Source organism: Theropithecus gelada, chromosome 7a, assembly GCF_003255815.1.
Source record: "Theropithecus gelada isolate Dixy chromosome 7a, Tgel_1.0, whole genome shotgun sequence".
Classification (NCBI taxonomy): Eukaryota; Metazoa; Chordata; class Mammalia; order Primates; family Cercopithecidae; genus Theropithecus; species Theropithecus gelada.
Genome location: NC_037674.1, coordinates 54,836,318 through 54,864,070, shown reverse-complemented (window position 1 = coordinate 54,864,070; position 27,753 = coordinate 54,836,318). Strand labels below are relative to the sequence as shown.

The 27,753-nt window shown below is 52.8% G+C and overlaps 1 protein-coding gene across 2 annotated transcripts in view; it reads left to right on the top strand.

The window, feature by feature from the left end:
- Positions 1 to 955: 955 nt before the first annotated feature.
- Positions 956 to 27,753, top strand: part of ADAMTS7 (ADAM metallopeptidase with thrombospondin type 1 motif 7) — a 53,343-nt gene continuing 26,545 nt past the window's right edge. For both annotated transcript variants that reach the window (XM_025390569.1, XM_025390568.1), the window contains exons 1-8: positions 956 to 1,294; positions 12,319 to 12,674; positions 14,734 to 14,899; positions 16,044 to 16,240; positions 22,499 to 22,582; positions 22,928 to 23,052; positions 23,899 to 24,048; positions 25,363 to 25,506. In XM_025390569.1, the coding sequence (XP_025246354.1) occupies positions 1,195 to 1,294; positions 12,319 to 12,674; positions 14,734 to 14,899; positions 16,044 to 16,240; positions 22,499 to 22,582; positions 22,928 to 23,052; positions 23,899 to 24,048; positions 25,363 to 25,506 (1,322 nt within the window). In that variant the 5' untranslated portion in view covers positions 956 to 1,194. The remainder of the gene's footprint in view (positions 1,295 to 12,318; positions 12,675 to 14,733; positions 14,900 to 16,043; positions 16,241 to 22,498; positions 22,583 to 22,927; positions 23,053 to 23,898; positions 24,049 to 25,362; positions 25,507 to 27,753) is intronic.

The following is a 27,753-nucleotide window of genomic DNA, read 5'->3' as shown; positions in this document are numbered from 1 at the left end:
TCCAGGAATTGAAGGAAAGCACCCAGGAGATTGGACAATGAGGAGGTGTGCGGGTCTCAGAGGGCAGGGGGCACACAAAGGCTAAACAAAAGGAGGAAGTTGACCGTAACCTCCCTGAGGACAAGACTGGCATTGTCGGGGCAGGGCCATGTTTAGTGACGGCAGAAGGGAGAGAGGAAGCTCCTGGGAGCACAGGGGGAAGGGGAGCCCGAAGCCAGAGCCAAGGCTGAGGCTGCGAAGGACAGATGGCCGGTGTTAGGGGCGGAGGCTGGCCTGGGATGTGAGATTGGGGTTGGCAGGGCTCCAGGCTCCCCGGGGGCCCCTGTTGAAAGTCTGTGGGCGCTGGCCTGGGCGAAGCCGCGGTCCCCTGCCTGTGGACTCAACTCTGCTCTCTGCTTCAAGCAAACACACTAGGAGAGGAGTCAGGAGTGGAGGAACTGCGGGGCCCCACCTAGCGCGGGCAACCGCTGTCCATCCAGGGACGGCCCAGGCCTCTCTCCGCAGCTAGCTTTGAAGCAGGGCCCCCGCTGCCCCTCTGTGTGACCCTGGACCCTCGGGAGGCCTCCCGTGTCCCCTTTTGAGAGGCTGCCCTACTTGGCCCGGAGAACACAGCGAAGGGCACCTCCTGGAGCCCAGTTTAGGGACAACACAGAAATTCTGGAAATTCCAGATTCTTTGTGGGGAGCCTCAACGGGTCGGGGTCGGGAAGGCCTGGCCGGGCTCCGCCGGCAGGGGGCGCTGGGGACAGGGGGGCGAGGGGCGCGGACATCCGTCGTGGGGTGCTGCCTGCGCCGGGCCCTGCCAGCCCTTGAGGGGAGCGTGGCCTGCGGGGCCGAAGAGGCCAGAGCCGGTGGGGGCGGGGCGGGGCGGGGCCGGGGGCGGGGGAAGGAGCCCGAGGGGCGGGGCGGGGGCCGGCAGCCGCCCTCCCTCACCCTCCCTCCCTTTCTTTCTTTCTTTCTTTCTCTCCTTCTCGCTCTCTTGTCTTTTCTTTGCCTCTGCAGCCGGCCAAGGGGGCGGGCCCTGCAGCCTTTGTTGCCCGCGGACCGAGCACAGCCGACCGGAGTCTGGGCTGGGTAGTCGGGAGCTGCACGCGGGCCGTGCATGTCCTGAGCCGGACCTGGGACCAGGCAGCGACCGGACGGGACGGACGAGAGCGTGCGCGCGGGGTCACCCGGTGGCCGCCCGGTCCCTGCCATGCCCGGGGGCCCGAGTCGCCGCAGCCCCGCGCCGTTGCTGCGCCCCCTCCTCCTGCTCCTCTGCGCTCTGGTTCCCGGCGTCCCCGGACCCGCACCAGGTGGGTGTCCGCCCCTCCCCGGCCAGCCAGCCCTGCCACCCCTTCCCGCTCCCCAAGTCTCGGTTTAGTCCCTCCTCAGCTTTGTGGTCCCCGCGCCGGCCCCGCTCTGCCTGGAGGTGGTCGTGTCTTCTGCTCCCAGGGTATTAGGGGACAGGGGTGGGGTCGGGCCGGCGGGGGAGTGAAGCGGCGCCTCTGGGGAAATTTCCTCAGCCCTTGATTCAGCTACTGACACTGTCTGTTGCCTGTAATAAGCCCCTTCCGCTCTTCGGGCTCCGGTTTCCCCACCTCGGGTGCAGCAACGCGCCTCGCTCCTGGGAGAACTCTCGTCCGAGTGGGCTGGATGGAGCGCGGTTTACCCACTGAGGATTTGGTTTCTCACACTCCTTAGTGGGGCTTTCCTGGAAAGCAGGCTGTCCGGGACACCGCCGGCGAGGGCGCCAGGTCGCAGGTCTCCGCGGGTCCCCGCCGCCCCTCCCCCCCGCCCCCCGCCTGCTCCCGCCTACCGCATCTGGGCTGCTGGCGCGGTCCCTGGCGGCGGGGGGGACCGGGTCTTGCGCGGTCCTTGCACTTCCTGCCTCTCCCTCCCCCAAGTGTGAAGACGCCGGGAGTGGAACCGGGAGCAGGAGCTTCTTTTCCCGGCCATGGGTTAAACTCTCCCCGCCCCGCCGGGCCGGCCTCCGATGAGCCTCTGGCCTGCGTCCAGACTCTTGTTTGGCGGAGACCTGCCGGGCGGCAGCGCTGCTGGCGCGTCCGACGCAGCGCAGCGGGCCTGGGAATTCAGTAACCGAGTATGTAGGAGACCCCAGGCCCAGTGCTCAGGGAGCTCCCAGTCAGGGGAGGCGGTGGATAGTTGGGAGAGCCCTGCAATAGAGGCGATCGGCAGGCTTTGTAGGAGAGGAGGGGCATGAGGTTGGAGAGACTGGAAGGATGGATGGATTCTGGATGGGCTGTAAGGGCGTGGAGGGAGTGGGGCCTCCCCTGGGGAGCATCAGTCGGGGGACTGGAGTAGGGTTACTTGCTGGGACGGAGTCGACCCACCTCCCCACTGGAGGGATTGTGACTAGAAAGTAGTCTGACATTTACTCTTGGTCTCAGAGGTTTGGGAAGTCAATGAGGGGAGCAGCTGATGAAAGCAGTGTTTTGGGAAGATTTGGTCTAGCAGCCATGTGCAGAGTACAGAGGGAGCGAACATTTAATGAGCACCTACTGTGTGCCAGCCTTACGGGTTCTTATTTCTCATAATCTCCACAACAACCCTGCCAAGCAAGTGATGGAAAGGGCTTTTATGGACCAGCAGACAGGCTCAGAGTAGAGCGACCTGTGGGGTTGGACTCCTGAGCTTCCTGAATGAGGCCTGTGTTTTCCACTGTCCAGAACTGGGGGCTGAGGAGGATGAACCGGGCTATGGGAATGAGAGAGCAGGAAAATGCTTCCTTCAGGACTTGGGTCCAGGCCCCCTGGCAACTGTGGGAAGAGCTGGGTACGGTCAACCTGGTGGTATTCTTATGAGGATTAAATGAGATACTGAATATGTCAGTTGCTCAGTACAGGACACAGTGACTACAATGTAGTGGTCATTATTTTTATTAATCTGCCAGGCCAACCCAGGACTCCCCAGATGACCTGGACCTGCTGTTTGCGGGTGGAGGCAGGCCAGGCACTCTCCTCTACCTAATCTGGGCACAAATACTCCAAGGGTGGAGTCTGTCTCTAGTGTTCCCATAGATATAGAGCATGGGGTCCTCCCCGTTCTGCACTCCCTTGGGATTGGTGACTCTGAGGCTGCTGGCCTGTTTGTCATTTTCTTTGGAGCCCAGGACCTAAGCCTGGGGCTCCTCCTCCTACTGAATGTTACCTTCTTTGAGACCAAAGGGCTCATCCTGGGCTCACTTTTAGGAAAACATATCCTTTTTCCCCACTTGTGACTAACCCAGGGACCTGCTAGGGTTTCTGAGGCTGGAGCCCAGTCATGTCTCCTCCTCATGCTGTATGGCACATGTGAACCCTGTGTGCATGTGTTTCTGTGCGTACTAGGACTCACAGAGGAGGGCATTCACATACCACCCTCCACCCTGCCGGGTATTTTTCCTTCTTGGCATGAGCTGTGGGTCATTTGAAGGGCTGGACTGTAACTCAGGTTCTTGATAGGGAGGTGAGGGTAAACACCATCTTGGCATTTCTTTGATAGAAACTCCAAAGTGACAGTTCTGTCACCCAGGGGAGATATTAAAAGTTTTTAACACCCAATGTGGCAGGAGCTTGGTCCAATCAGAACAGACCTCCTGACTTGGCAGAATAGATTTGGCCATGAATCTCTGGCAGTCCTCCTGAATGGCGCCTGTTGCCATTCCACTGTCACTTGAGCTCTGCAGGCTCAGTTCTGATGCAAGCACATGACCATTTGAGACTGGAACCTGCAATTACTCCTTGCTGGCACTGGGTGGTGCTAGTTTCAGCCACCAACATCTCTACTGGGGTCAACTGTAGGCTACAGTGAAAGTTACTTATTTTTAAACTTACCCCTGCACTCTTTGAAAATATTTTAATGAAAAAACAATACAAGTTAACTATAAAAAAAATTAATGCTGGTGGGGTGCAGTGGCTTATGCCTGTAATCCCAGCACTTTGGGAGGCTGAGGCTGGCAGATCTCTTGAGGCCAGGAGTTCAAAACCAGCCTGGCCAGCATGGTGAAACTCTGTCTCTATTAAAATACAAAAATTAGCTGGGTATGCTGGTGCATGCCTGTCATCCCAGCGACTCGGAAGGCTGAGGCATGAGAATCACTTGAACCCAGGAGGCAGAGGTTGTGGTGAGCCGAGAGTGCACGACTGCATACCAGCCTGGGTGACACAGGGAGACTCTGTCTCAAAACAAAACAAAACAAAATAAAAAACCAACCAACAAACCAAACAAACAAAAACTAAACAAAACAAGAAAAAAATTATTGCAATAAAAGTGGCAACATCCTGTAAGTCTGTTCTTTTCTTGTTGATTGAAAAAGATGTTTTAGACCGGGCACAGTGATGCACACCTGTAATTCCAGCACTTTGGGAGGCTGAGGTAGGCAGATAATTTGAGCCCAGGAATTCAAGACTAGCTTGGGCAGCATAATGAGACCCCATCTCTACAAAAAAATTAAAAAATTATCCAGGCCTGGTGGTCCACGCCTGTGGTCCCAGCTACTTGGGAGGCTGAGGTGGGAGGATTGCATGAGCCCAGGAGGTCAAGGCTGCAGTAAACCATGATTGCATCACTGCACTCCAGCCTGGGTGACGGGGTGAGACCCTGTCTCAAAAAAAAAAAAAAAAGAAAGAGAGAAAGAGAGAGAGAGAAAGAGAGAAAGAGAAAGAAAGAAAAAGAAATAAAGAAAATAAAAGAAAAAAACCCTGTTTTGGTTTGGTTTGGTTTGTTTGTTTTTAAGCCATTAGGCAAACAGATAAAACAACACGTTTTTAAAAGAAAAAGCTAAGTATACGTTAGAAGTTCTCTTGCTAATTTTCAGTCATAACTTAGCTCACATTTGTTATGTGCCAGCTATTGTTGTAAGCACTTACATGCTAACTTATTTAATTCTTACACAACCAAAGAGAGCAGCTGTAATTATTATCATCCCCATTTTACAGATGGAGAAACTGAGATTCTGAGTGGTTGAGTAATTTACCCATGGTCTCACAGATATGGGTAGCAGAGCTGGGATTCAAACCCAGCCTGTCTGGCTCTAGAGCTCACTAATCTGGATGCTTTTTACCTGCAGCATAGCTCTACTTAGCCCTGTCCACATTTTTGAACTTAATAGGATGCTTCTTTGTAACTCATCTGGAATTTCTGTCTTGCAATATTTGCCTAGGATCTAGAGCAGGTATTCTCAACAGGACTGTACATCCCTTGGGGCATGGGTCCTTCCCCAGAGATACTTTATTTTTTTAAAGCTTTTGGGGCCTTTTCTCCCCAGTGGTTGATTCCTCAGTTACATACCTGCTTCCATCCCCCAACCACATGCATTTGAGGACAAAACTTGCCTAAAAGAGTGTCATGTAGCTCCTCCAGTTGAGAACTTTAGAGCTAGTTGGCATCAGTGCCCCCTGACCTTCAGCTCATCTTTAGCTGCCTTGGCTGGGATTGTCCTTGCCCTGGGAACCAATGTTAATACTCACTTAAAACAAATCTTGGAGGGTGGGCATAGTGGCTCATGCCTGTAATCCCAGTACTTTGGGAGGCCGAGGCGGGTGGATAACCTGAGGTCAGGAGTTTGAGACCAGCCTGGCCAGCATGGCGAAACCCCATCTCTACTAAAAATACAAAAAATTAGCTGGGCGTGGTGGCTCGCACCTGTAATTACAGCTACTTGGGAGGCTGAGGCAGGAGAGCTGAACCTGGGAGCTGGAAGTTGCAGTGAGCCAAGATTATGCCATTGTACTCCAGCCTGGGGGACAAGAACAAAACTCTCTCTCAAAAAAACAAAAAAACAAAACAAAACAAAACGAGCCTTGGAATTGTAGTCTCCGCGAATTGTGAACCTTGGAAAAGTTAGGAAATCCCCCACTGGAAATGAACCTGGGAAGCAGTTCTTCCCTATCTCTGTCATTTTCCTCTCCTTGACCTGGGCTCCCCTCCTCATGTTTTTCTGGCCTGGATTCTCCAAGCAGATGAGAAAACAAACCCAGAGACATGCAGTGACTCAGATTATACAACTATTAAGTGGCCCACTTGGGCCTGCCCGGGGTCTTGTTACTTTCAAAGCCCATGCTCTATAGTGCATTATTTTGTCCCTCCATTGCCTTCCATTTTACAAAACACATGCCTGGGCCAAGATTAAACTTCTTGTTGCCCATTCTTCTGGCTTTTCCCCCACTTCTCTGAGGGTTTACCACACAGTGCCCCTACCACCAAGAGGCCCTCCTTGTCTTCACCGTTAAATTAACGTATGTTAAGGGCCATCTCAAATGCATCCTCCTTGATGAAACTTTTCTTCATTCTGATGCATTCATAAGGTGTCATCCCCTCCCCTTGCTTGGACCTTGTCAGCACTGTGCCAGAGTGGGGGTCTTGGATCTACCACACCCATTTTTCTGTTTTTTTTTTTTTGGGGTGTGTGTGTGTGTGTGTGTGTGTGTGTGTGTTTGGGGGGGAGTCAGAGTCTTGCTCTGTCATCCAGGCTGGAGTACAGTGGTGCAGTCTCTGCTCACTGCAATCTCCGCCTCCCAGGCTCAAGTGATCCTCCCACCTTAGCCTCTGGAGTAGCTGAGACTACAGGCATACACCACCACGCCTGGCTAATTTTTGTATTTTTTGTAGAGATAGGATTTCACCATGTTGCCTAGTCTGGTCTCCAACTCTTGAGCTCAAGCAGTCTGCCCTCCTCGGTCTTCCAAAATACTGCGATTACAGGTGTGAGCCACTGCATCCAGCCATTTCTCCATTTGAAGGCAAGGATGGTGTCTTATCCACTTTCCTGGACTTTGGAGCACCTAGTGCACCCTCACAGTTAGTAGCCAAGGGTCACATACCAAATGCCATGGACTAGGCGGGTAATGTAAATGAGCAAACAAGGTGGGCAGGGAGACAGATTTTTCCTGAAACGTGGGGCCTCTTGGCCCATCTCTTGTTTTCCCACTTTTGTTAGAGACTCAGTTCTTTACTGAGTGAAAGGAAACACAAGCATGATGGGAAAGGGAGCCTACTTGCAGCCACAGTACTGGGAATGAATAGGGAGTGGTGGGGGCTGAGGACTGGGGAGCATAGGCCCTTCCTAAAGGGAACTCACTGCTCCACCCTGGCCACTTCTGCCAGGCAGAAATTTAAGGCTGACATGGACGGATGATAAGACTTTTCAAGAAAAGCTGAAAATTGAGATTTTTGTACAAGATCATGTGATTCTTTTTTTTTTTTTTTTTTTTTTTTGAGACGGAGTCTCACTCTATCGCCCAGGCTGGAGTGCAGTGGCGCCATCTCAGCTCACTGCAAGCTCCACCTCCCGGGTTCACGCCATTCTCCTGCCTCAGCCTCCCGAGTAGCTGGGACTATAGGCACCCGCCACCATGCCCAGCTAATTTTTTTGTATTTTTAGTGAAGATGGGGTTTCACCATGTTAGCCAGGATGGTCTCGATCTCCTGACCTCGTGATCTGCCTGCCTCGGCCTCCCAAAGTGCTGGGATTACAGGCGTGAGCCACTGTGCCCAGCCCCAAGATCATGTGATTCTTAAACATTGGCAGTTGACTAAAACGTTTTTCAGTATTTGTGTCAGCCAAAACAAACCAAAAAATCAATAACCGATCAACACAAGCAAATCTGCACGCTGTGATTAAGGAGTTGTAGTCCCATATACCCTTATTAGGATGTCAGAGCAAGGAGTCTCCTTAAATCTTCCAGTCCGGTGGCTTCTGAATGCCAGCCTCTGAATTGGCTAGATCAGAATCCCTGGGAAGGTCTAGAAAAATACAGAAAACACACATTCTAGGGCCCCCAGAGCCCTGGATCTGTGGAACCAGAATCTCTGGGCTGGGTCCTGGCATCTGCAGTTTTTCAGAGCTCTCCAGGTACTGTGATGACCAGTCAGGTTCACTCCCAGTGGGGGATTTCCTAACTTTCCTGAGGATCACAGTTCCTGGAGGCTCTTGGTAAAAACATAGCTTCCCAGTCCCTAGTCCTAGTTTCCTGGAAATGCTGATTTAGTGAGTCTGGGATGGGACCTGGGACTCTTTTTTAAGAAACTTATCTGTGAGGTCTGGAAAATCCTTGCACTAGTGGCCCACTGAAGCTCAATGACAGGGAAGATTAGCTCAGAGCCACACAGCACGTTGCCCCAGCTTACCCAGTCTCTTGACTCTCAGAGAAGGTTCTTTGAGGCTGGCACTGCTGGGGTGGTTGGGAGCAGAGGGAGATGCTCTCAGCAGGGGCACAGCACTGGCATGTGCAGGGCACTCTACATGCAGTTTGGCAGAGGACAGACTGGAGGGCGGGTTTGGTTTCTGTAGCCTGCTGGGATGGAGCTTTGGACTGGGCAGCAGCAGAAGGAACCCTGGTGGGATGTCAGCAGAGCACTCAGGCATTCATGCAAGCCTGAAGAGTCTATTGTCATGAACAGCCAGGATCCTGGGAGCTGGGTATAAATCCAATCGAGAAACTCCTGATTGCCAAGTTTCCTAACTGTGCTCTTTAGAGCCTGGGAACTGCAGAGAGGGAAAAGGCCGGGGAGGAAAGCATGGGTGCCCGGCGCTCCCAAACTCCAGCACATGAGATTTCTTTTGAGACTAGACCTGGTGGCCAAAGAGATTTGAGAAACGTGATCTAATTCAACTTTTTCACATTAATGATGGGGAAACTGAGGCCCAGCAAGGGCTGGAGTATTGAGAATATAGAGCAATGTTACTGAAGAGACTGAAATCATTTGGGGGACTTGAGTTCCAGTCTCAGCACTGTCATTCTTACTGTCACTGTGTGGCTCTAGGCCAGTCTGTCTACCTCTCTGAGCCTCCCTTTGCTCTCTCACCTAGGAAGCAGTCTGGACACCTTACTGCAGGTGTCCTAACTTGGGCTTCACAGCCTAAGGGACTGTGAACTCAGGGGATCCATGAACTTGAATGGGAAAATATTACATATTTACTTTTTGTAACCTCTCAAAGAAATTTAGCATTTCCCTCAATTATGAATATCATTAGCAAATCCCAACAGCACCTGTGGTTTTGTTACCAATAGAACAAACCAAATATTTTTCTATCTCATTACGATTGTTGCACGTATCTTGAAATAAGGTTTACGTTCATCACTACTTCAACATTTCCATAGTTGCCCGGCATAGTGGCTCATGCCTGTAATCCCAGCACTTTTGGAGACTGAGGTAAGTGGATCACTTAAGGCCAGGAGTTCAAGACCAGCCTTGCCAACATGGCAAAACCCTGTCTCTACTAAAAATACAAAAACTTGCTAGGTGTAATGGCATGCACCTATAGTCCCAGCTACTTGAAAGGCTAAGGGACAAGAATTGCTTGAACCTAGGAGGCAGAGGTTGTGTTGAGCCAAGATTGAGCTACTGCACTACAGCCTGGGTGACAGAGAGAGACTCTGTCACAAAAAAAAAAAAAAAAAAAAAAAAAAAACCCTAGTGGTTAAATATGCCACAAAATCTTGTTTAATTCCACACCCTACTTTTTAAATTATTTTTTGTTTTGTTATGTTTTGTTTTTTAGATAATGTCTCACTCTGTCACCCAGGCTGGAGTACAATGGTACCATCATGGCTTACTGCAGCCTTGACCTCCTGGGCTCAAGAGAGCCTCCCACCTCAGCATTCCAAGTAGCTGGGACTACAGGTGTGCACCACCTTGCCTGGCTAATTTTTTTTTTTTTTTTTTTTTTTGTAGCAACAAGGTCCCATTATGTTGCCCAGTTGGTCTTGAACTCCTAGGCTCAAGTGATCCTCCCACCTCATTCTCCCAAAGTTCTGGGATTACAGGTATGAACAACCATGCCTGGCCTTAAATTATTTGGATAACTATATTTCAGTATAATCAATTTCCTTGGTACTTCTGTGTATTTTATTTAATTTATTTATTTTTTGTGGCAGGGTCTCACTCTGTCACCCAGGCTGGAGTGCAGTGATGCGATCTCGGCTCACTACAACCTTCACCTCCCAGGTTCAAGCAATTCTCCTGTCTCAGTCTCCTGAGTAGCTGGGATTACAGGCATGCGCCACCAAGCCTGGCTAATTTTTGCATTTTTAGTAGTGACGGGGTTTCACTATGTTGGCCAGGCTGGTCTCAAACTCCTGACCTCAAGTGATTCGCCTGCCTCGGCCTCCCAAAGTACTAGGATTACAGGCTTGAGCCACTGTGCCCAACCACTCCTGTGTATTTTATTTACTGCATTTCAAAACATTGTTCTGAGGAGAAGGAGTTTGTGGCAAAAAGGGATAAGAATCCAGGCCTTACTGGGAAATCCAAGAGGACAGAGCAACAGAGAGGGATTTTTAAACGGCAAGGGCCTGAGCAGAGGTCTGCCAATTTTTTCCATCCCTGGAAGCTTTCTTTAAATGAATTCTTGTATATAAAAGAAAGAAACCAGAGCTACTCTGTTGAAGTGGCAGTTAGGGGCCAGGGAGCCCCACTGGGGTGGTCTTTCTCTGTCTCCCCATTCCAGGAGGCCTGGAGACATTTGCAGAATGCTCACGCACCTGAGAGCACACTTTTCAATCCATCAGGCTAATAATAATCATAACAATCATAACTGCCATCATATTCCACCAGTGGCTCAGGCACTGCTAAATGTGGAGTAGCTCACCTGGTTTAATCCTCACAACAGCATCGAGAGTGTAAGTGCTGTGTTTATCTGCATTCTACAGAGTAGAATTTTGGCATTCAACAAATACCAAAAAAGGACTAAGTTCTGGACACTTCCTCTGACACTTAAATCTTCAACAAAGAATATAAAGGGCCAAGTGTGGTGGCTCACACCTGTAATCCCAACAATTTAGGAGGCTGAGGTGGGAGGATCAGTTGAGGCCTGGAGTTTGAGACCAGCCTGGGCAACATACCAAAACTCCCATCTCTACCAAAAAAAAAAATTAATCAGGGCCAGCCTTGATGCCTCACACCTGTAATCCCAGCACTATGGGAGGCCGAGGTAGAAGGATTGCTTGAGCCCAGGAGTTTGTCTGAGACCAGCCTGGGCAACATAGTGAGATCCCATCTCTATTAAAAAAATTAAAAATAAAAAAAAATTAGCCAAGTGTGGTGGCACCCACCTGTAGTCTCAGTCCCTTGCTACTTGGGAGGCTGAGATGGGAGGATGGCTCAAGCTCAGGAGTTGGAGGCTGCAGTGAGCTATGATTGCACACCTGCACTCCTGTCTGGGTGACAGAGCAAGACCCTATTTCAAAAAAAAAAAAAAGTGCAAAGAATATAGATTCTTGCCTTCCTAGACTACATTGAGAGGGGTGCAAGAAAACAAATAAATAGAAAAAATACTGAAAATGCTAAGTGATATGGTATGTCAGAAGTGCTATGGGGAAAAACAAAGCAAGGAAGGGGGATAGGGAGAGCCAGGGAGTTGCAATTTTAAAATAAAGTCATTAGAGGAGGCCTCATTGAGAAGGAGACATTTGAGCAAGAACTCAAAAGTGAGTGCTTTAGCCACGTGGAAAACAGAGAGAAGAGTGTTTCAGGTGTAGGGAACATCAATGCAAAATCCTGAAGCAGGAGCATGTCTGGCCTGTGGAGGAACTGCAAGGAGGCCAGTGGGCGGAGTGGAGGGAACTCAGGCGGTGTAGCTGGAAATGAGACTGGAGAGGTTACCTTGCCTAGGGCCTCATATAGGCCAGAACTTTGTCTTTTGCTCCGTGAGATGGGCACCATTACAGGATTTTGAGCAGAGTAAGACCATGATCGCGCTGGTTTTGAATGAATCTTTCTGGCTTCTATATTGAAAACACGAGGGGAGGGGCACCTGGGGTAGGCAATAGTTGAAACAGAGAGACCTGTTAAGAAGTTACCGCAGCAATCCAGGCTGGGCGCGCAGTGGCTCGCGCCTGTAATTCCAGCACTTTGGGAGGCCGAAGCGAGCGTATCGCCTGAGTTCAGGAGCTTGAGACCAGCCTGGTCAACATGGTGAAATCCTGTCTACTAAAAATACAAAAAATAGCTGGGCGTGGTCGCGTGTGACTGTAGTCCCAGCTACTCCTGAGGCAGGAGAATCGCTTGAACCCAGGAGGCGGAGGTTGCAGTGAGCCGAGATCGCACCACGCACTCCAGCCCGGGCGACAGAGCGAGATTGTCTCAAAACAAACAAACAAACAAAAAACCCCAAACACAAACAACAACAACAAAATAAGTTACTGCAACGATCCAGATGGAGAAACTGAGGCACGGAAAGATGAAATGGCAAAGTTAGTAGATAGCCCAGGGAGGATTTGAATCCAGATACTCTGACTCCAGCAGCCCCCTCTTGGCCACTCCCTTCTTGTCTCCGGCCACCAGCAAGGACCCAGGTCTGCCCTGGGCTTAGACGTTTGTGGTTCTCTCCCTGCAGGACGTGCAACTGAGGGCCGGGCGGCACTGGACATCGTGCACCCGGTTCGCGTTGACGCGGGGGGCTCCTTCCTGTCCTACGAGCTGTGGCCCCGCGCACTGCGCAAGCGGGATGTGTCTGTGCGCCGAGACGCGCCCGCCTTCTACCAGCTGCAATACCGTGGGCGCGAGCTGCGCTTCAACCTGACCGCCAATCAGCACCTGCTGGCGCCCGGCTTTGTGAGCGAGACGCGGCGGCGCGGAGGCCTGGGTCGTGCACACATCCAGGCCCACAACCCCGCCTGCCACCTGCTTGGCGAAGTGCAGGACCCCGAGCTTGAGGGTGGCCTGGCGGCCATCAGCGCCTGCGACGGCCTGGTGAGTGCGCTGGGACATGTATACTTGGGGCAGTCTCGGGTGGTGGGGATGTGGAGATTGGCTCCAGTCTTGCCGTGCACTTGTCTGGTGGCTTTGCCCAGGGCACTTTTCCTCTGCCAGCCTCGGTATTCACGCCTGTGAAGTGGGAGTGACAACGCAGTCCTCGTTGATCTCTGGGACAGCACTTCTCAAAGTTTAATGTGAAAGCCAGGTGGTGGTGCACCTGTAGTCCCAGCTACTTGGGAGGCTGAGGCGAAAGGATCACTTGAGCCCAGGAGTTCAAGGATGTAGGGTGTGATGATAGAGCTTAGCTGGTGATACAGCCAGACCCTAGGCACTAAAAAAGAAAAAAAAAAAAAGATTTACTATGAGCTCAAATCACCTGCAGGCCCTGTTTAAACAGAATGTTTGCAGGGTAGGTCTGGGGTGGCGCCCAAACACTTGGATTTCTGAAACCGTCTCAGGTAATATTGAAGATGCAGGTCCAGAGATCCCACTTTGAGAAACTCTCTTTGACTGGACTAAGTAACCGAAAAAGCAGTTGGCTTCTCTTCCCTGGGGCATCAGTTATGACTGTTCCTTCACAGGTCCCTTTAGGCTGCTCTTCTCCAGGAAAGCCACCCCTCACCCTGTAGCCATTCTGCAGGGTGTGGTGAGGAACCCCTTTCAGCCCCTCTGCCCGGATCAGCCTTCCGGGAAAAGCAGGCCTCAGCTTCCTGGCTTGGTCTGGCTGAAGGGTGGTGCTGGCTACTGCCTGCAGCCCTAATGGCTCCCTGACTGGGGCTGATTAGAGCAGCTTCCATTCCAGGCGGAGCAGGGCCCCTTTCTGTTCGTGTTCAGGTGACCAGCCCCACTCTCCCAGCTCTGGAGGGTGGGGGTTTGGGAGGAGTAGGGGATGTGTGCACACTCTCAGCGTCCACTGTTCCCAGGAGGCCCTCAGCTTAGATTGCTCAGGCAAAAACCATGGGCTGTGGCTGCACAGGGCCTAATGACAGGGCAGCCCACAACATAAGCTGCACAACATCTGGACCTTTGAAGGCCCATCTACCCTGCACAGTATTCTCATTTATGGAGTCTGTGCCTGTCCCTTAATGTACAGTTGATGTTGTTGAGCCTGAGCAGCAGCTGTGCACACGGAGCGTCATTCCCATTTCACAGATGAGGAAACAGGCTCAGAGGGGAACTTGCCCAGGGTCACCTAGTCATTCAGTGAGTGGTGGGTGGGGGGGGGGACTCTGCATTCATACCCAGGTCCCCAGACCCAAGAGCTGATGCACTCTCCAGCCCTCCCTCCAGGCTCCCTGGTCCTGTGTGACCCAAGGGGCAGAATTGGTGCCTACGAGGGGAAGTCCGAGACACGTAAGACGACCTTCTTCCCTGTTGGAGCCCTGAGCTTCCTTAGGAGGTGGTGGGCATCAAAGATGCTTCCCAGGGCCCCTCCCCTCTGTGGATTCTGAATGCTGGCGGACATGTCCAAGACACTCCTGCCAGCTTCCCTTCTCTGGGCGGCCCTGGGCCCAGAGAACAGGGTGTCCTGGTGGCCATGGGCATCTCCTCTGCTCGGGTGTGGGTGTAGATGCTTTGGAGTGATTCATTGCCTTAGGGAGATAGAGGGAAGGTCAGAAGCCCTGGCCAGCTGGGAGGGAGCACAGTGCTGGAAATGGCTGGCATGCAGAGGAGATATAGAATAGCCTGGAGGCCTGGACACAAGCTGCCCTGCTCAGGATAGCTGTCTGAGACTCTGGAAGACACCATTTTGTCAGATTGGGATGCAGACCCATTTCCCTCTCCTAATGGGGTGGGTGTGTGGGGCAGCATCCCCAGGGGCGGAGGCTTCTGAGCTTCACTTTGAAGGTTTGGCTGTGTGTGAAATGGGCTTTCCAGGTGGAGGCTACAGAGTGTGCAAAGGTCCAGTGGGATGAAAGTGCAGAGTGTCTGTGGGCAGTCACAGGTGGTGTGGGCAGTGGGGGCTCAGCTGGACAGGACGGGTCTCTGGGACATGCAGGAAGAACAGCTGAGGGCCAGCCCTCCCTGTGTGACCCTAGTGCTTCTTCCCCAGAAAGGTGTGTTCCAGCTCTCCAATGAGGACTACTTCATTGAGCCCCTGGATGGTGCCCCGGCCCGGTCTGGCCACGCCCAGCCCCATGTGGTGTACAAGCGTCAGGTCCCGGAGAGGTTGGCACAATGGGGTGATTCCAGTGCTCCAAGCACCTGTGGGGTGCAAGGTATGCTCTTCTGCTCCCAGTTCTCGGGTGGGTGCTGGGCCTGGGGACATGAAGGGGCCTTTCTAGAAGCCCCTCTTAACATCCCCATGCCCAGTGCCCCTTAGACCAGGGGACACAGATAGACAGACGGATACATCACCATAGCCTGTGCCCTTAATTGTGCCACAAGACTGTGTCCTCTGCCTTTCAGGCCTGCCCCAGTCAGTCCCCCAGACTGATCTCCTTCGCTCCGTCTCACCTCCTTCTCCCACCTTGGGGCTCAACCTCCCTCTGCTCCCTCCCCCCCACAGCCTATGGCACCTGGCTCTGCCAGCCATTCTTCCTCCAGTGTCCAGCTCCAACAGGGCCACTAGCCAGGAACCTCCCTCCCTCCGCCACCCTGCTCCCACCCTAGAATAACTACCTCTATTATTGGGAATTGGAGTGTGGTACCCAGTGCCTCCTCTGCAGAGCAGCAGTAGTGCTGGCCAGTCCAGGTGAGGAGCTGCCTGCTAAGGGTTGCTAGGGTTTGGGGAATGTTTGGCTGGCATGCCAATCTCAAGTTGCCCACAGCTCTGGTCCTCTATTTGCTGGAGCACATATCCACGGAAGCATGCTTCTTGGCCTCAGTTTCCCCAGCTTCATAGATGTGCTTCCTCTTCTGATCTGGAGCAGCCTGGGTCAGGGGAGCAGGCCCAGTAGGGCCAGCTGGGCTGGATCTTGGCCAGCTTCCTCAGGCTGGGGTTTAGAGGGTGAGGTCAGCCTGTGTTGGGATGTACTAACCCCCCAAGAGGGGAGGAAGTGACACAGGGAGATAGGGGCTCAGTTGCCAGCTTTGTCAGGCCCAGGAGTTCCCCTCCCATGGACACAGTACTTTACTGTGTTTATATCCACCATTTCATTTGCCCTTTGAGGTCCCCCTGTGAGGCAGATCAACTTATTCCTATTTTTAGTTAGGGAATCTCAAGATGAGAGAAGGAAGGTGACCAGGCAGAGCCACACAGCACAGATCTGGGGCAGAGCCAGGAGGAGAATTCAGGCCCCTGGCCTCTGATCTCAGTGTGGTTCCCAGTGCCCCAGAGAGAGCTCACTGAGGAGAGGCCCTGGAGACATGTGCCCTCGGCCAGTCTGCTGGCAGCTAACCCCACCCCATCTGGACCTCCAGTGTCCCCGGAGCTGGAGCCTCGACGGGAGCGTTGGGAGCAGCGGCAGCAATGGCAGCGGCCACGGCTAAGGCGTCTACACCAGCGGTCGGTCAGCAAAGAGAAGTGGGTGGAGACCCTGGTGGTAGCTGATGCCAAAATGGTGGAGTACCACGGACAGCCGCAGGTTGAGAGCTATGTGCTGACCATCATGAACATGGTGAGTCTGTGTGGGCCAGGAGTGGGTGGAGGGGATAGTGTTGGGGGATGGGGGTGCAAAGAGTGGGTGCAGGGCAGGAAGGCTGGCAGGCTGGACCCCAGACCCAGGTCCAGGCCCCGAGCAGGAAGAAGGGTATCCAAGCTCCTGAGGCAGGAAGGGGTGGGGGTCTTGGCAGCAAGTCACCATGAGAGAGCCTGGACAGAGGGCTGCTGTGGGGACACCACAGGGTGTCATGCCACCGGGAGGGGGAGCGGGAGCGGGAGACTGAGGCAGCCACAACTCTGTGCCTGCCTCGGGGCTCATAGACTAGTTGGTTCATTCATGCTTCCCTGCACAGATACCTCCTTCCTTTGTGTCAGGACCTGTGCTAGATGCTGGAAACACAGAAATGCCTGATCAGACCACACTCTGCCTGAGACCCTGCCTGAGATATCAGCACACATTACAGTTGGAAGGATCTGTGCAGTTCTGTGGTCACTAGCTGGCAGCCTTGGGCAAATCACTTGCCCTGTCTGAGTCTCAGCCTGCTCATCTGTGAACTGGGCATGACGACAGTACCTTGTGGGGTTGGCAAACTGCTCTTGACCCCATATGATGGATGAGGTATCAGAGGCCTTGGGAGGACAAGTGACTTGCCCAGGTCACACAACGAGGCAGGGTAGAGCCACATGGGAGCCCAGGTGTCCTAAGTCCCACCGGGGGAACTGTGGCTGATTGCAGCTGGTGATTCCTGGAGCCGATTACTGCAGAGCCGCCACTCCCTGCTCCTGCCCTGTGGGTGCAGGTGGGAGGCCTCAGGCTTCAAGCTGCTTCCTGCAGCCCCTGGGAGGAAAGATCTCTGCTCCTGGCATTCTTAGCAGCCACCTGGTGGGCAGGCCACCATATAACCGTGTTTCTCTCCTGGGCTGGGTGGTTGGGGGCAAGGTAAGGGTGTGTGCTGTGAACAGGATGACATCTAAAGGAGCCCTGGGGCCAGGATCCTATGCTGCTGCTTCCCCCTGCCAGCCCCACACCTCCTGCAACCCTAAAGGAAGTACCCTCTGAGATCATCCAGTGTCTGGCCCCCTAGTTTATCACTGTGAAACCTGAGGCTCAGAGAGAGGAAGGGACTGCGTCCAGGGCTATTCTCTCTATGTGCTGACCACCACATCCCCACTACTTGAGCTCTCATCAGCAAATGCAGCTCTGGGCCAGTTCTTCCCTGACTGGGACACCCTCATTGGCTCCCTGTTCCATATGGAATAAAAGTCACAGCCTTCTGCCTGGCATTTGAGGCCTTGAAGGCCCAGATCAAGCCTCAATTGCCTAGGGAGGGAAGCCACTAACAGCCAGGGTTCAGCAGGGCTATTGCTGGACAGCAGGGCCTGGCCCCTGGGCTATAGGGGTGGAGCAAGGGGCAAGGCCAAGTTCTCAGGCCTTGAGGTTCCCTCCTTCTCATTCTCAGCACTTTGGGGGCTCAGCCTGAAAGACCCAGGAGGCTGGCTGGAGCCACTGATGATTAACTGGGTTCATTTCACACCCGCTTTTCTGAGTGTTCCCTGTGCTCCAGATTCTGGGCAAAGTAAGACCCACCTGAGCGGGTGTTGTGGTTCACGGCTATAATCCCAGCACCTTGGGAGGCTGAGGTGGGCAGATCACTTGAGGTCAGGAGTTGGAGACCAGCCTGGCCAACATGGTGAAACCCCATTTCTACCAAAATACAAAAAATAGTTGGGTGTGGTGGTGCACACCTGTAGTCCTAGCCACTTGGGAGGCTGAGGTGAGAGGATCTTGAGCCTGGGAGGCGGAGGTTGCAGTGAGCTGAGATCGCGCCACTGCACTCCTGCCTGGGTGACAGAGCGAGACTCCATCTCAAAAAAAAAAGACCCACCCAGCCCAACAGGTGCCCCATAACTTAACCTGGGTGACAGGATTCAGGTGTTTTTGCCCCCCAGGGCCTGGCTCCTTCCTGGCTGCCTTGCCCTGGCTCATAGGACCCACGCTTTCACTTGGTAAGCCCCATCCCTGGGGAGAGGGTGGGCCTGGTTCTCACACTCACCTGCTCTGACAATATCAAGCTTTTCTGAGCTGGTGAGCCCAGCATTGGTCAGATATTCACAAGGCTCCAGCCCTAACCCACCAGGGGTTGGGGGCACCTTTGAGCCTGACAGTGCTGGACCCCCTAGGAGGCTGCAAGGATGGCAGGGACATGGGAACCCATGTGGCCAGCCTCTGAGGATGGCTGTATTGTGGGCTGAGGCCCTGGTGGGTTAGGGCTGGAGCCTTGTGAATATCTGTCTACCTTTTGTCCAATGTTCAACACCCAACATCTCACCTAAGCCTCACCCCCATTTTATTTATTTGTTTATTTAATTTATTTATTTTGAGATGGAATTTCACTCTTGTCGCCCAGGCTGGAGTGCAATGGCATGATCTCAGCTCACTGCAACTTCCTCCTCCTGGGTTCAAGTGATTCTCCTGCCTCAGTCTCCCGAGTAGCTGGGATTACAAGCGTGCCCCACTATGCCTTGCTAATTTTTGTGTTTTTAGTAGAGAGGGAGTTTCACCACGTTGGCCAGGCTGTTCTCCCTGGCTCATCTTCCCAAAGTGCTGGGATTACAGGCATGAGCCACTGTACCTGGCCCTCATCCCCATTTTCGAGTTGAGGGAACAAAGATTCAGAGAGGTCAAGGGGCTCGCTCAAGGTCACACAGCTAGTAAGTGGTAGAGCTGGGACTGGAACTCAGGTCTGTCTGCCTCCAAAGCCCCATTCTGTCTCCTGTGCCCCTTAATCTGCCCTGGAGAGGGGCAGACAGGGTGGGCCAGAAGGATGGGGAACAGATGTTCCCTCAGGATCAGATGTCTATTTAAGACTGACTTGTTGAGAGCCATCGCTCTACCCGGGATAAAGTGATGGATGTGGAAGAGCACAATCCTGCACTTGGGGACTCTGTCTCATTGTAGCATTTCCCAAGGAATATTTCAGGGAATGTGTTCCAAAGAATGCCAGTAGTGTACTGTGAAAAAAGATGCTGCTCGGCAGGGCGCGGTGGCTCAAGCCTGTAATCCCAGCACTTTGGGAGGCCGAGGCGGGTGGATCACGAGGTCAGGAGATCGAGACTATCCTGGCTAACATGGTGAAACCCCGTCTCTACTAAAAATACAAAAAATTAGCCGGGCACGGTGGCGGGCGCCTGTAGTCCCAGCTACTTGGGAGGCTGAGGCGGGAGAATGGCGTGAACCCGGGAGGCGGAGCTTGCAGTGAGCCGAGATCACGCCACTGCACTCCAGCCTGGGAGACACAGTGAGACTCCGTCTCAAAAAAAAAAAAAAAAAAAAAAGAAAAAAGATGCTGCTGTTGAGTAAGTTTGGCCACACAGGGTTAAAAAAAGTAAAACAGGCCAGGCATGATGGTGCACGCCTGTAGTCCCAGCTACTTGAGGGGCTGAGGTGGGAGGATTGCTTGAGCCCAGGAGGTCGAGGCTGCAGCTGGGCTGCAGTGAGCCGAGATCATGCAACTGCACTCCATCTTGGGTGACAAAGTGAGACCCCGTCTCAAAAGGGAAAAAAAGGTAAAACAGACTTCTTTACTACAGAACTTCTCAGAGCCCTCAAAATAAATATGCATTGAGAATCCCCAACAGAATAGGCAGGCAGCATTCCCCAAATTTAGGAAATAAGCAGGGGCTTTGAAGCAGCGAAACCTGGGTTCTGAGCCCAGCTTCACCCTCTCTTTGAGCTTCAGTTACTTCATTTGTAAAATGAGGATAATTGTGCCTACCTTAGAAGTAAGAAGATTAAATGAGATAATGCATGCTAAGCCCCCAGCACAGGGACTGTACATGTTAGGCTCATTCAAGGTTGGCTGTGGCTATTTTTTTGGCTGCTGCAGTACTTGACCCACAGCCACCTTCAGGACAGCCACACCTTTCTTTACCAACGCTACCTACAGAGCCCAATTTATCAGTGTTCTCCCTGTGCTAGATTCAGACCTGAGTCCTAGAGCTTGGGTGGGTCTGTCCCAAGGATAGCAAGACAGGTCCCTTTTCACCCCATTTTCTTTCTTTTTTCTTTCTCTCTCTCTTTCTCTCTCCCCTTCCTTCCTTCCTTCCTTCCTTTCTTCATTTTCTTTCTTTTGGAGATGGAGTCCTGCTCTGTCACCCAGGTCGGAGTGCAGTGGTGAAATCGCAGCTCACTGCAGCCTCTGCCTTCCTGGGTTCCAGCGATTCTCCTGCCTCAGCCTCCCAGGTAGCCGGGATTACAGGCATGCGCTACTACGCCGAGCTAATTTTTGTATTTTTAGTAGAGATGGGTTTCACCATTTGGGCAGGCTGGTCTCGAACTCCTGACCTCAGGTGATGCACCTGCCTTGGCCTCCCAAAGTATGGGGTTACAGGCATGAGCCACCACACCCAACCTCCACTGTTTATTTTTAATGAGATAATACATTGGAAATATTGAGCAAGTACCCAAGGTACATTCATTCATTCAACAAATATGTCTTGAGTAACCATCATGTTCCAGGTACAAGACGTGTCACTGGGGCTCTAAGAGGAAGTTTACATATACCTGGCCGTGTCCTCATGGAGCTTGTGGTCTCTTGAGGGAGACAGACATTAGTTAATGAAACCATTACCTTGTTGACAATGAAGGAGCAATGGAGGGAGGTGCTAGGAAGGACAAATTCATAGTGCTTTGGGAGTGTTAGATCAAATAAAAGCTCCCCAAAGGACATGACAAGGGGTTGAGGGCAGGAGAGAGGATAGGAGGTAACTTGGGGAAGACAGGTGGGAAGATGTTCCAGGCTGAGGCCATAGCATCTGCAAAGACCTTGTGTTAGGAAGAATTATGGGATTCTAAGAGAAAGACAGAGTGGTTGGAGCCAGAGAGTGAGAGGGAGGCAAGGGGAGGTCAGAGAGGAAGGCAGAGACCAGATCCAAGAGGCCTGTTGGCTAGGCTGGGGACTTCCGTCCTTTTCCTGGACAGTGAAGAGCCACTTACTGCTTTAGGCAAGGGCGTGTCATGATTGGGTTTGCATTTCAAAGACCGATGGTGGAGCCACTAGGCTGCAGGTGGCCTGGAAGGGCTGCAGAATATGGGTACACTCGTAGGAGACCTCAACAACTGAGCAGATGAGATGATGATGGCAACTTGGACGAGGCAGTGGTGTTGGAGATGGAGAGAAGAGACAGAGTCAGGCAAAACTTGGGAGGCAAAATTAGTTGGCTGTATTGGAGAAAGATGGTTCAGGGCTCCCGGGCTCCCAGCCTGTGTGTGAAGGCGACGGTGGTCCATGATATTGCTGTTTATCTTCCCCATTTCTGACCTTGGGTTCTGAGAGTGTCATTCATCCCCATAATCAGGGGCTTTGGTGCCCTCTTAACAGTGTTTGTTTGGTCCCTTCCTATTTTAATATTATTTTTCTTGATGCATTGCTAGACGCCAACTCACAACTGGCCTGTTCTGCCATCTCTGCCCTCTGGGAACCGGCCAGCTATCCCCAGTCATGGGCTGGCCTCTTTTTTGTTCTGAGGGAGTTTTAATTTTAAAAGAGCAGATGGCTTTCCCCACCCATTTCCCCTCACCTTGGCTTATCTTCCATCTTTTGGGGATAGCCCCGTCTCCTGGGGCTCAGTAGGGAGCCCCATGTAGCCATGGGGACTCTGATAGATGTGCATACCTGCCTCCATGGCCCCATGGCTGCCAGTCCTGGGGAGATGGAATAGCAGAGCAGTGGGGAGGCTCCATAGCCCTGTGCCTACCCTCACTCTACTCTCTGGGCCCTGCCCAGGTCTACGCTTCACTGGAGGGCGCACTCCTGAGATGCTGGTCCTGGCACCCCCAGGTCAGGAGGGCACTGCTGTCATAGACCAGGGGCAGTTGGAGGACTAGGGCCCTGAGACAGGCCAAGAAACCAGCATTTGGAGGTCTTAACTGCCGTTGCCTGTGCTGGGTGGGCATGGAGTTGGTACTTGGAAGCAGATCCCAAACTGGTGCTCAAGAGAGGCTGCAACTCTGGGAAGGGGCCTCGGAGGCCTCTTGTCCTCTCCAGGTTCTGCTGCTGCCGGGTTGGGGCAGTGTGTGTGAGGTGTGGGGACACTCATGCATTCGTGTACGTGCATCACCTGTCCGCTGTGCAGCCTGTGTGTACCCGTGTCAGCATCCCTGTGTGTGAGCATGGGTGTGCGTTGCCCTGGGTGGGTGGATGGGTTGGGGTGAGCATTGGCTGCTTGTATCCTTCATCCTGGTGACAGCCTGACCCCCCCATCTCTTGGGCAGGTGGCTGGCCTGTTTCATGACCCCAGCATTGGGAACCCCATCCACATCACCATTGTGCGCCTGGTCCTTCTGGAAGATGAAGAGGTGAGCGTTCATGTGGTCCCACGCTGCCCGGCAATGGCTTCGGCTGCCAGAGCCCTCCTGCACCATGACCTGTGCTGCTCTGTATGGAAGGGCACAGTGAAGGCCTCCTTGGCCTGGACTGTGTCCCCTGCCACCCCCTGGTTCCTGACTGACCCTCTCTCAGGTCCCAGGTCCTCTGCAGGAGGTTCCTACAGGAGGGGTGGTCAGGCCAGAAGCTGGACTGGTGCCTGCTGGTCTCCCACTGCCCTGCTGGGTCTCTGTCTCCTGCCTTTATATGGAGGAGAATTGGGCCTGACCCTCTCAGAGCTCAGGGGAGGCATGAGCGGTCATTCTCTCTGCCCCCAGGAGGACCTAAAGATCACGCACCATGCAGACAACACCCTGAAGAGCTTTTGCAAGTGGCAGAAAAGCATCAACATGAAGGGGGACACCCACCCCCTGCACCATGACACCGCCATCCTGCTCACCAGGTACTGCCAGCTGCAGGAGGGTGGGAGCCTGCATCGCAGGGAGGTGCTTCACAGCCCTGCGGGAGAAGCCCTGGTGGAGGAGGGGGCCGTGCTCTCAGGGATCCCCATTTTTAGGAGAGTTTCTGCACCTTTGGCCCAAGGCTGGATTCTGTCTGCACTTGGGGAGGTCTTTTTATTTTGAAATAATTGTGGATTTTCATGCTGTTGTCAAAAATAATAGAGAGAGGGCCTCTATAGCCTTCATCCATCTCCCCCAGTGGTAAGTAACATCTTGCATGACTAGAGCACAGTATCCCAACCAGGAAACTGACACTGATACCATCCGCAGACTTCCTCAGATATCATTAGTTCCACACGTACTGCCCTTTGTGTGAATGTGTGTGTATTCAGTTCTGTGCAGTTTCATCACTGTGGGTTCACCTACCCACCCCCACAGTCTAGATACAGATCTGTCTCATCAGAAGGATGTCTCGTACTACCAGTTTATAGTCACAGCCACCTTCCTCCCTCCTCCCCTAACCTCTGGCAACTGCTGATCTATCCAGAGGCAGTTATTTTCCCTCTGCTGGACTCTGGCAGCTTCTGTCAGCACCCCTGCTGGATAGTAAGCAAAATTGTTCTGTGCGGGTCTGTGCTCGCAAGGGCCAAAGAGATGCCCAGCGGATTGTGTGTGAATGAGAGCACCTGCTTCCCACGTGGCCACTGTGCTGGCCTCATGCCACAGAACGGTGGGAGGGACATCCTTTTCGCTTGGAATCAGTTCGGGGGGACCCTTCCCTGGCCTTCGCTCAGGTGGGCCTGGCACTGGGCCAGGTTAACCTGAAGGCCGCTTCTCTGCCTGTGCAGGAAGGACCTGTGTGCAGCCATGAACCGGCCCTGTGAGACCCTGGGCCTCTCCCATGTGGCGGGCATGTGCCAGCCACACCGCAGCTGCAGCATCAACGAGGACACAGGCCTGCCGCTGGCCTTCACTGTAGCCCACGAGCTCGGGCACAGGTACTGTGCCTGTCCCCATTGCTACACAGAGAGCTGAGCTTCACCCTCCCAGCCTGGGGGCACCGGGTATCCAGCCTGTGGGTCATAAAGTACAGGGGACAGGAAGCTCTCTGGAGAAGGAGCCCCGACTGTGGCCATGTGCTGTCCCTGCACTGTCCCCTCCCCACAACCAGGCTGCTTCCCTGTAAAGCAGGAGAGAGGCCTGCCTGGGCATCTCTGGGACTGGCCTGGAGGGAGTCTTATTTAAAGGGGAGTTGTGATGGGCCAGAAAGTCATCGTAGGTCTTTGGCTGTGCCTCCCCATTTCCCTCAGTGCTGTATTTTTTACTCTCGATCCCTGTCCCTGTTCCTGTTTGCTCTGTGGCCTGGGCCAGTGCCTGCCCTCTCTAGGCCTCTGTGTGCTTCCCATAGATTGAGGGGTTTGGATTCAGTGACGTCCAAGGCTCCCACCATCTGACACCGCTGCCTGAGGCTCCTGCCTTCACAGGCCTCCAGCCACTTGTACCCGGGCTGTTGAGCTGGCGAATATGGCAGCATCTTAGATTGTCCAGCAAGCTTTCAAAGGCAGGATCCCAGAGGGTTCTATCGTCAAAGCTGTTGGGGCCATCCATTCAGATGTCCGGGTTTCATGGGTGACGGCTGTGCCTGCAGGACCTTAAAGCTGCCTATGGCTGCAGAAAGAACAGCCTGCCGCAGTACTGCAGTTTCCTGGCTGTGTTACCCTGGCTAGTTCCTTAGACTCTCTGAGCCTCCCTGGGGGTAATAATGAGAACTGAGTGAGACTGTGTTTCTGAAAGTGCTTAGCATGGCCCCTGGCACATAGTAGATGCTCAGGAAATAATTTTTCTCGTGTCCTTCCCAAGGATGGTCTCTGGAGACCTTTCTGTGACACAGCAGCTCAGATCCCCTAACTCAAGTGCACAGCCTTGGGACAAGGACCTGTGAGTGGGAACCTCTGTCAGACTGTTCTTGAGGCTAGTGAGCTTGCAGGGGCCATCACGGGCCCCCATCTGTGCCACCTGGTTTGCCATTGCTGGCCAGCCCCCAGGCAGGGGCAGGGCTGCTCTGGGTCCCTGGCCCTCATTTCAGGCTGGAGCAGGAGCCCTTGGGGTCCTAGCTGTCATACCCTCATTTTACATTAAGGAAACTGAGGCTCAGAGAGGGGAATGTGACTTTCTGCAGCCATTGGGTGTGGCCATTGGGTGGCAGAACCAGCCCTGGAATTAGGGCTGTGCCCCTTGTGGGTCTCCAGGGGAGGGCAGGCTGGCAGCCTCCCGCCAGCTCACCCGCCCCTGGGGCCTGTGCTCTCACACAGTTTTGGCATTCAGCATGATGGAAGCGGCAATGACTGTGAACCCGTTGGGAAACGGCCTTTCATCATGTCTCCACAGCTCCTGTACGACGCCGCTCCTCTCACCTGGTCCCGCTGCAGCCGCCAGTACATCACCAGGTTCCTTGAGTAAGTCCTCCAGCACCGGGCCCCTGCGCCTTAATCCATGAGGTCAAGGTCTGCTGGGAGAGCTGCAGACCGTCACATTGGAGGGGTAGAGGGAAGCAGAGGGACAAGGTCTTGATCTGTGAGGTCAAGGTCTAATGGGGGAGATGCAGACAGTCATACTGCAGAGCCGGGGTAGAGGGAAGCAGAGGGGCACCTGGCAAAGATGTGGTGCTGGCGTCCCAAATGTCCTCCTCGAAGGGACACCTGAGCTTGAACTTGGAGGAGGAGCGAGAATTCACACATGTGCAGAAGGGAGAAGAATGGCGTTCCTGGTAGAGGAAGCCTGAGAAAGGCCTGCAGCCGTGAAGGAGCGGGAGAGCGTTTCAGGGAATGGCAGAACCCTGAGCGAGGCTATGGGAGCCAAGGCTGCATAGAAAACGAGGCTGGAGGAAGCGAGGGTCGGCCACAAGGTCCAGTGAGAGGCAGGAAGAAGGGGCCACTAAGGGAACTGAAATGTGAAGCTTTCTCCTTTTTTTCATGTTCTCTTCATTTGTTCTGGTGTTTTTGTTGTTGTTGTTTGTTTATTTTTTGAGACGGAGTCTCGCTCTGTCTCCCAGGCTGGAGTGCGATGGTGTGATCTTGGCTCACTGCAACCTCTGCCTCCCAGGTTCAAGAGATTCTCCTGCCTCAGCCTCCTGGGTAGCTGGGACTACAAGTGTGCACCATAATGGCTGACTAATTTTTGTATTTTTAGTAGAGATAAGGTTTTGCCATGTTGGCCAGACTGGTCTTGAACTCCTGACCTCAGATGATCCACCCACCTTGGCCTCCTAGAGTGCTGGAATTGCAGGCATGAGCCACCGTGCCTAGCCTGTTCTGGTGTTTTTTGTTTTTTTTTTTAATTTGCGATTTAATGTTGTTCTAAGTAAGAAAAAGTTTTAAATTTAAATTATTGGCATAAATTGTACCATTCATCTTTATTTTGTTCAGTGCCAGTTTTAAATGCAAATATAAGAGTATAGCTGACCCTTGAACAACTTGGGGGTTGGGGTGCTGACCGCTGTGCAATTGGAAATCCATGTATAGCTTTCCACTCGCCCAAAACTACTAATAGCCTACTGTTGACTGGAAGCCTTACTGATAACACAAACAGCTAATACATATTTTGTATGTTATATATAATATATACTGTGTTCTTACAATAAAGTAAGCTAGAGAAAAGCAAACGTTATTGGAATCATAAGGAAGAGAAAATATGTTCACTGCTCATTAAGTGGAAGTGGATCATCATAAGGGTCTCCCTCATCCTCTTCATGTTGAGTAGCCTGAAGAGGAAGGAGAAAGGCAGGGGATGATCTCAGGGGTGGCAGAGGTGGGAAAAAATCCACATATAAGTGGACCTGTGCAGTTCAAATCCATGTTGTTCAAAGGTCAGTTGTATTAACATGTATGCAGAGTCACCAAAATTACACAGTTCATCTTTTGTAGCTGATATTTACCAGATGATGAGATAGAATAAAACTACCTCAACTGGTTTCATCTCACTCCTTGATATGGGCACAATTTACCCAGGCTCTCTACCTTTTGTTACCAATGAGGAAGGAAAGACTGAAAGGAGAAGGAACTATGGGGTTCTCTTTCCTCCCATGTCTTCATTTTCTGCATAGCGATTGGCTAATACAGGGGTGTTAACATGAGTAAGAAAGGACGGTGGGGCTCCTTGGTCATTGTCTTCTTTCTGCATTTGAAGTAAGTCTGGTTCAAATGGAAAATGCAGCCTCTGGGCCTGTCACTGCCCCCCATCCCTTACTCAGTTGTTGACATAACATGTTTATCATCTGGTAGTTTTGAGTCTCACTGAACTCCTACACATTATAGATTCTGAGCTCATGGACCAAAGTAAATGTTAGATGCAAGTAGGGCAGCAAGGAATGCTGGACACAGACATTACCTTTCTTTCCTCTGCTCAGACATAGGCTCCTTTGTCCCATAAGACCTTGCTTACTGGCCGGGCGTGGTGGCTCACGCCTGTAATCCCAGCACTTTGGGAGTCCAGGCAGGTGGATCACTTGAGGTCAGGAGTTTGAGACCAGCCTGGCCAATATGGTGAAACCCCTTCTCTACTGAAAATACAAAAAATTAGCTGGGCATGGGGGCAGATGCCTGTAATCCCAGCTGTTCAGGAGCCTGAGGTAGGAGAATTACTTGAATCCGGGAGGCGGAGGCTGCAGTGAGCCAAGATTGCACCACTGCACTCCAGCCTGGGGA